The sequence below is a fragment of the Egretta garzetta genome, unplaced genomic scaffold (genome assembly GCF_000687185.1).
Source record: "Egretta garzetta isolate BGI_Z169 unplaced genomic scaffold, ASM68718v1 scaffold581, whole genome shotgun sequence".
Classification (NCBI taxonomy): Eukaryota; Metazoa; Chordata; class Aves; order Pelecaniformes; family Ardeidae; genus Egretta; species Egretta garzetta.
In genome coordinates this window covers 362306-370781 of record NW_009258623.1, presented here as the reverse complement: position 1 = coordinate 370781, position 8476 = coordinate 362306, and the positions used below count along the sequence as shown (strand labels likewise).

The following is an 8476-nucleotide window of genomic DNA, read 5'->3' as shown; positions in this document are numbered from 1 at the left end:
GCGCTGGCAGTGGTGGCTCCATGTCTGGTGGTGGTCAGAGCTCTGGCGGCTGGGGCTCCAGCTCGGGTAGTGGCAGATGCAGTCCCCACAGTGGAGGGCAGAGCTCTGGCCGGAGAGGGTCCATCTCTGGAGGTGGAGGAGGAGGAAGCTTTGGTCATGGAGGATCCAGCTCTGGCAGTGGAGGATCCATCTGTGGAGGCATAGGAGGAGGCTCTGGCAGTGGTGGCTCCATGTCTGGAGGTGGAGGAGGAGGAAGCTTTGGTCATGGAGGATCCAGCTCTGGCAGTGGAGGCTCCATCTGTGGAGGAGGAGGCTCAGGATATGGAGGTGGAGGAAGCTCCAGTCATGGAGGATCCAGCTCTGGCAGTGGAGGATCCCTCTGTGGAGGCATAGGAGGAGGCTCTGGCAGTGGTGGCTCCATGTCTGGAGGTGGCCACAGCTCTGGCAGCTGGGGCTCCAGCTCGGGTAGTGGCAGATGCAGTCCTCACAGTGGAGGGCAGAGCTCTGGCCGGAGAGGGTCCATCTCTGGAGGTGGAGGAGGAGGAAGCTTTGGTCACGGAGGATCCAGCTCTGGCAGTGGAGGCTCCATCTGTGGAGGAGGAGGCTCAGGATATGGAGGAGGAGGAAGCTCAGGGTATGGAGGCATAGGAGGAGGTTCTGGCAGTGGTGGCTCCATGTCTGGAGGTGGCCACAGCTCTGGCAGCTGGGGCTCCAGCTCGGGTAGTGGCAGATGCAGTCCTCACAGTGGAGGGCAGAGCTCTGGCCGGAGAGGGTCCATCTCTGGAGGTGGAGGAGGAGGAAGCTTTGGTCACGGAGGATCCAGCTCTGGCAGTGGAGGCTCCATCTGTGGAGGAGGAGGCTCAGGATATGGAGGAGGAGGAAGCTCAGGGTATGGAGGCATAGGAGGAGGTTCTGGCAGTGGTGGCTCCATGTCTGGAGGTGGCCACAGCTCTGGCAGCTGGGGCTCCAGCTCGGGTAGTGGCAGATGCAGTCCTCACAGTGGAGGGCAGAGCTCTGGCCGGAGAGGGTCCATCTCTGGAGGTGGAGGAGGAGGAAGCTTTGGTCACGGAGGATCCAGCTCTGGCAGTGGAGGCTCCATCTGTGGAGGAGGAGGCTCAGGATATGGAGGAGGAGGAAGCTCAGGGTATGGAGGCATAGGAGGAGGTTCTGGCAGTGGTGGCTCCATGTCTGGAGGTGGCCACAGCTCTGGCAGCTGGGGCTCCAGCTCGGGTAGTGGCAGATGCAGTCCTCACAGTGGAGGGCAGAGCTCTGGCCGGAGAGGGTCCATCTCTGGAGGTGGAGGAGGAGGAAGCTTTGGTCACGGAGGATCCAGCTCTGGCAGTGGAGGCTCCATCTGTGGAGGAGGAGGCTCAGGATATGGAGGAGGAGGAAGCTCAGGGTATGGAGGCATAGGAGGAGGTTCTGGCAGTGGTGGCTCCATGTCTGGAGGTGGCCACAGCTCTGGCAGCTGGGGCTCCAGCTCGGGTAGTGGCAGATGCAGTCCTCACAGTGGAGGGCAGAGCTCTGGCCGGAGAGGGTCCATCTCTGGAGGTGGAGGAGGAGGAAGCTTTGGTCACGGAGGATCCAGCTCTGGTAGTGGAGGATCCATCTGTGGAGGAGGTGGAGGAGGAGGCTGTGGGTATGGCGGAGGTGGAAGCTCAGGTTATGGAGGCATAGGAGGATATTCAGGGTATGGAGGTGGAGGAGGAAGCTCAGGCTATGGCCGCTCCATGTCTGGAGATGGCCACAGGTTTGAGGGATGGGGCTGCAGCCCGGGCAGTGGCAGATGCAGTCCTCGCAGCAGAAGGCTTAGCTCGGGCAGTGGTGGTTCCATTTCTGGAGAGGTTGGAAACTTAGTCTCTGGAGGGGGAGGATGTACCAGTGGTGATATGTGCAGTTCTGGTTGTGGCGGGTATGACTCTGGAGGTGGGGCTAGGTCTGGAGGGGAAGGGGATTATGGGCGAGGGTTCTGTGGATCTGGGAGATACAGCCCTGGAGATGGGAGTGGAGAATGTGGCTCTAAAGGAGGGTGGTCTTCTTGAAGGTGGGGTTACAGGTCTGTCTATGGAAGTGGTTCAGGTTCTTCTGTATATCCTTCCCACAAGTAGTTTTTGTGTGGAAAAATCTGCCAGTGGAATGGGAAGACATCATTCCCCTTGCCATTGGAGGCCAGAGTGTCTTTCCATCCCACCCATGAGTCACCTGGTCTGAATGGGTCACACGTAATCCGAAGCTCTCTTCTCCCTGCATATTCATCTCCTGAATTGTCCAACGACATACCTTGATGACAATATTGTGATGGTTGTTATTTCCTTAACCTCTTCTGAGCACTTCATCTCAGACCGTTTGGAACCTTTGTCTTTGGCAACTAAAAGCTTGAAACCTTGTCTGTTGTGTGTGTATTGGTCTATGGGAGGGCACAACTCGGGCGTCTATGATGAGATTTTTGAAAGAGTTCTGAAATTATATAAACAGTTTAGAGAGATCTGGTCCAACCTCAAGAAAAAATGAGTGAAAAAGTGGAAGAAGGTGTTGACAGAAGAATTTCTGTTGAGGGGGGTGGGGGCATATGCTGGACATCTGCTATGAAAATGGATTTCAGGGCACAAGGCCAATTGGCCTATTCTAGCCAATCAACCAGGACGCGTGGCTACATCGCAGGTCCATCATTCCCTCCAGGAGTCATGCATTAAAAAACCAGGGGACAGATTGAATTGTCCATGTAGGTTTTGTTGGCATTGCAGTTGCAGGTAAAGAGAGGAGGAGCAAGTCTATGAACAGCAATGCCTCCTTATCTTGCTTCCAGTCCCGTTTTCGCCCTGGAGTCCCAAATCAAAGTTGGATGGGATGTACCCAAGTAAGCCTTCTTTGGCCAGCATCTTATTCAATGGTCACTTCTATGCAGAGGAAGCAAGATGTTTTCTAAATTTCTCACAGAATGTCTGTTAAGTCCAATCAAATGTTCTAAAGAAGAGCAGAACAGCTGAGGTTACTGGGAGTTTGTTCAAGAAGCTCAGTGCAACCGTGTCAACTTAACTTAGCAACACTCCACTGAGACAACTGGAGTCACAATCCCATCGTAGAATAGAACCACAGAATCACGGAATGGTTTGGGTTGGAAGGGCCCCCTAGAGGTCACCCAGCCCAACCCCCCTGCAGGAGCAGGGACACCTTGAACCAGACCAGGTTGCTCACAGCCCCGTCCAACCTGGCCTGGAATGTTCCCAGGGATGGGGCCTCCACCCCCTCTCTGGGCAACCCCTGCCAGGCTTTCACCACCCTCCCGCTAAAGAATTTCTTCCTTAGATCCAGCCTAAACCTCCCCTGCTTCAGTTTCAAACCATCCCCCCGTGTCCTGTCCCAGCTGGCCCTGCTCAAAAGATTGTCCCCGTCTTCCCTGGGGGCCCCCTTGAAGCCCTGAGCGGCTGCAATCAGGTCCCCCTGCAGCCCCCTCTTCCCCAAGCTGAACAACCCCAACTGTCTCCAGGAGTGGCATTTGTCCCACCAAGTTCTTGTAACAGCACCAAGGCCATAGTTTTCTAGCAGCATGGTGGCTTCCAGCTCCTCCTGTTTGTTGCCCATGCTGCGTGCATTGGTGTACAGGTGCTTCAGCTGGGCTGTTGGCCTTGTGATCTTCTTAGAGGAACGCCCCTTAATTCCTTTGAGGTATTTCACCAGTGGTTCCCTCTTGGCTCCTATTACTTCCAGAGCCCATGGCTCATCTCCGTAAGACTTCAGGCATCCTCCAGTGTAGCCAGCACATCTCAGAGCAGCAGGCGGAGGGCCCTCGCTAGCACCCTGTCCCTCTAACCTCAGCACGTCATCCCACAGCTTGTCACAGGCAAGCCTGATCACAGAATCCCAGAATGGCAGGGGTTGGAAGGAACCTCAGGACCTCACCCAGTCCCACCCCCCTGCTCAAGCAGGCTCACCCACAGCAGGGGGCACAGGACAGCGGCCAGGCGGGGGTTGAATATCTCCAGAGAAGGAGACTCCACAGCCCCCCTGGGCAGCCTGGGCCAGGGCTCGGGCACCCTCACAGTCAAGATATTATCCCCCTCCACCTTCAAGTCTAGTTTAAAGCTCATCAGGAATATTTCATTCCTTTTCCCCAGTTGGAGGGAAGTTAGGACCCTTTTAACTGTTTTTCAAAGAAATCCAAATGTGAATAGTCCTGGGTGTGGCAGCCAGATACTCAGCTTGGTGGGAGACCCATTTGCAAATGGCTGAAGAGCTATGAAAATGACTGGAGAAGGTTGACAGGGAGCCACGAAGGGCTCAATCAAACCTTTGTAGCGTATCCTGGAAGCAGTTATGAGGGCCCTGCATGTGGGGAGGTCTAGATGCTGTATTTCAGTCAAAACTGGGTTATCACTGCCTTCGCCCAGTGCAGAAAGCCCTATGCAAGCTTGAAGCAGTCAGCCGTGGCAGTGAAATCTGGAGGCTGTGTTGGCAAACCCTGCTGAGATAAGCCCATGTTTTCGTCTGCACTGGCTCGCGTCCCACAGGTTCGGCATGTGGGTGGGGTGAGCCTACCTTGGCTTGCAAAACGCTATGTACGGCTACCCTCCACCAGTTTATTCACCCTGCTAATGGCTGCTGCCACGTTACTCGCTGAAATGGTTCAGTTCTTCGGGATCCCGGTAACAAATAAGCTGCATCATCACCCCCCCATTTTTTGTTGAGGAGATGAGGTAAGACTTGTCAATCGCCTCTTACACTCAGAAGTGGAAGCTGTGAAAGGTAATTCTGCACACCGCCACGTATTGCTGGGCTTCAGTTTCAGCTGCGCTCGTGTACTGGGGATGCAGCTTCAGCCCACAAACACGTGGTTCTTTTCACTGGTCACTATCAGAAGGTGTCATGAGGAAGGACAGGAGCCTCACGCACTCCGATTTTAGAAATGAAGGAATCAAGGCAGAGGCAGGTGAATTGACTTGCTCCATGTCCACACAAGGGTTAGTGGTCAAGTGAGTTACAGAACCAATGCTGAAGGGGGGCTTATAAGAAAGATGGGACAAACATTTTAGTTTGCGATAGGACAAGGGGTGATGGTTTTAAATTGAACCAGGGGAGGTTTAGGCTGGATCTAAGGAAGAAATTCTTTAGCGGGAGGGAGGTGAAACCCTGGCAGGGGTTGCTCCGAGAGGGGGTGGAGGCCCCATCCCTGGGAACATTCCAGGCCAGGTTGGACGGGGCTGTGAGCAACCTGGTCTGGTTCAAGGTGTCCCTGCTCCTGCAGGGGGGTTGGGCTGGTTGACCTCTAGGGGTCCCTTCCCACCCAAACCATTCTATGATCCAGTTTCATTGTTACGCGAATTATACAGTCAGGGTGCCTACAGCTTTCCACCTCTCATCGGGAGAAATGAAGAATTAATATGAAAGCTGTGGTCAAGTCTGTGGGGTTTTTTACTGATCTGTTTTGTAGAGTGAAAGGTCGAAAAGGAAGGAGGTAGAGTCAATGGAGAGAAATAGGTGCTTCTGGAGGGAGCTCAAAAGACCTGATTTGTGCACCTCCCTTAGCACAGGATGAACCACCCACTGGAGATCAGGCAGACCATCCATTTCAGGTGACTATAAGCTGAGCCTGGGAGACCAGCTTAGAGAAGGGATTGCTAACACCCAGCTTGTACGAGGGGCTCGATCTGCATTTCCGCTACGTTAAGCACTCTTTACACATGGGTAGCATATAGCCTTACATGCTGGGCTAATTTAGTGATGGAATGGTTTGGAAAGGTTTGTTTGGCGTGTCAGCTATAAGCTCTAATCATATCTCCAGTTCTGGCACCTCCTGCTGTATAAACCCATCCCTTTTCAAATAGGAGTGAAAAATCTGGCCCAGGATTTCAGCTGTCTAAAAACAGATTTTTTTTTTTTAAATGCTTAATTATTTCTGTTCCTTTCCTCCAGCAGTTATGTGGTCCAGCTCCTGTTAGTATCTGTAAGGAGCTTGAGTATTTGTCTCTGTTAAGACCAGGGCTGAGCTTCAGGTCTTTGGACCATGTAGATTTGAGCTGCAATGATCAAGCAGATGATTTTCTTTCCACCACCACAGCACGTGCAAAGTGTGGAAAGTGGCTAAAAGAGGTGCAGTGTCAATGTGGGGAGCATGGGGACATGGCCACTGCCGAAAGATGAGGAACTCCTAGAGAGAGTCCAGAGGAAGGCAACAAAGACGATGAGGGGATGGAGCATCTCCCCTAGGAGGAAAGGCTGAGGGAGATGGGCTTGTTCAGCCTGGAGAAGAGAAGGCTGAGAGGGGATCTCATCAACATGTACAAATATCTCAAGGGTGGGTGTCACGAGGATGGAGCCAGACTCTTCCCAGTGGTGCCCAGTGCCAGGACAAGGGGCAGTGGGCACAAACTGAAGCACAAGAGGTTCCAGTTGAACGGGAGGAAGAACCTGTTGACTGTGAGGGTGCCCGAGCCCTGGCCCAGGCTGCCCAGGGGGGCTATGGAGTCTCCTTCTCTGGAGATATTCAACCCCCGCCTGGCTGCTGTCCTGTGCCCCCTGCTGTGGGTGAGCCTGCTTGAGCAGGGGGGTGGGACTGGGTGAGCTCCCGAGGTCCCTTGCAACCCCAGCCATCTTGGGATTCTGTGATTCTGTGATTTCCTGTTGACTCAACACCAAGTTGCTGACGGCATGTATTGGCCATGCATTTTTGATGGAAAATGCCCCAAGATAGACTGCCTGAGGCTGTGCCCAGAAACATTTTGATTTTTGAGGTTCAGGTGCTGAATTGAAGTAATGAGTAGCAGCAGCAGATCATTATGAGATGGGGCCTTCAGATTAATGTCAGTTAATGTCTTGGGGCATGTATTATCAGTCGTCACAACACTGTAAACATGCTCAGGACATAACACTGAAATGTGTCTACTGACACCCCGTGCCAGGTACAGCTTGAGCCTCCGAGAACATTGACATGATGAGCAGGATTTCAGGTATGAGGGGAGGACACCTAGGTGGTGAAGATGACAGTTGTCATTAAAGCTGGTGGTAACTCTCTATCTCAGTGGTGTTCTTCTGCCAGCAGTGCATTACTGGATGAACACACATATTTTACAAAACACCCCAGGCTCACAGTCAGCCTCAGAATACAAATCCATATGAAACCTCACAGTCTCGCAAGGACTGAGGATTGTGTTGGTCCCATGCTGTCCTGGCTTCTAAATATTGCCCTCTACAGCTGTGAGCTAGCTCTTGCAAGTGGCATCCTGAGCAATTCCTGAGTGCTGAACTTAGGTGTGAACAGGCTCATGTCACCACCAAGATCCCAACCGAGAACCCATGTGGACAGGGAGGCTCAAGATGCATTAGATACCACCACCTAGTGGGAGAAAAACGTTGTGCTGCAGTGGTGTAAAGCTGGTCTTTGTGCCGGCTCTCCCGCTCCCTCTCTGACTGATGGAATTTTGGGCTTGAGCCCTCTTTGCTGCGCAGATGTGGCCAGAACAAGAAGTTCCCTCCTGATTTACTTTGGCAAAAAGCTGTGAAATCAGTCAGGGCTGCCTTGTAGCACCATGAAAATTGTGGGCCTCCTATCTTCATTGCCGGGCTGGTTTCCAAAATTCCTGGTGATTAGAATTAAACTTAATGAGCTGTGATTACCTTGAGAGCTACTCCCCTGGTGCCCACATACACATACAACCCTCCTGCTCCTGAAAGGGAGCTGCAGCAAACACAAATGCTCTGATATGAACACAGAGTTCCATCAACTGGATGGAAACAAATGGGGAAGATCCGGTGTCTTTTAAACCTGGAGACTCTCGGCTGTCAAATGACACATGAGAACATTGTCTCCTGCAGCAAGCTGGGTGGGATGAGATGAAGTTGGGCGAGGAAGGCAGAGCTGATCTTGTGGTCCTCTAAACTACAGCCTGAGCTGTGCAGTTGAGAACAGCTCAAGGGTTGCATCGGGTGGCATCATCTGCCTTTTGGGGACTCAGGGTCATCAGGGGACATCTAGACTCCGAGCCAGAGGTGAGGCTGATCCGGATGGATGAACCTTTAGCTATGTTTGGGGGTGTGAAAATCCAGGTTCAGACGTTTTGCTTATCAAAGTGGATCTATGGGAAGAAAACTTTTGAAAGAACCCGTGACCTTGTAGGCTCTAACCAGAGCAAGGGAACAAAAACTCTGAGCTCTTTCTTACTTGAAAGGAGCCAAACTCTCCTTGCTAGTGGCAGGGCCAGGCAGAGCGCCGTGAGATCACCCACCCCTGCTCAGAAGGTGCGGGAGGGCCATCAAGCATCGCAGCACCTCATCACCATGGCACCATGCAGATGCAGCAGGGGAATTCAGTGGAAGACCAAGGAGAGACAAACTGGAAGCACAAAATGAAGCCCGAGTCAGAGCAGCTTCGGGCCAAGCACCCTCCTCCTGGGCTCCAATCCTGCTCTTCCAGCTGGGATTGCCACGGACTCTTCCTGAATTTAAGCACCCAAGTGAGACCACCGGGATTTCGAGTCTTACT

General features: G+C 53.0%; 1 protein-coding gene across 1 annotated transcript in view; it reads left to right on the top strand.

Annotated features, from left to right (window-relative positions):
- Positions 1–1914: 1914 nt before the first annotated feature.
- The window catches only part of LOC104134663 (keratin, type II cytoskeletal 7-like), a 13649-nt gene continuing 7087 nt past the window's right edge, over positions 1915–8476 (top strand). The window contains 1 exon segment of the mRNA XM_035903693.1: positions 1915–2044. Within this exon segment, the coding sequence (XP_035759586.1) occupies positions 1915–2044 (130 nt within the window).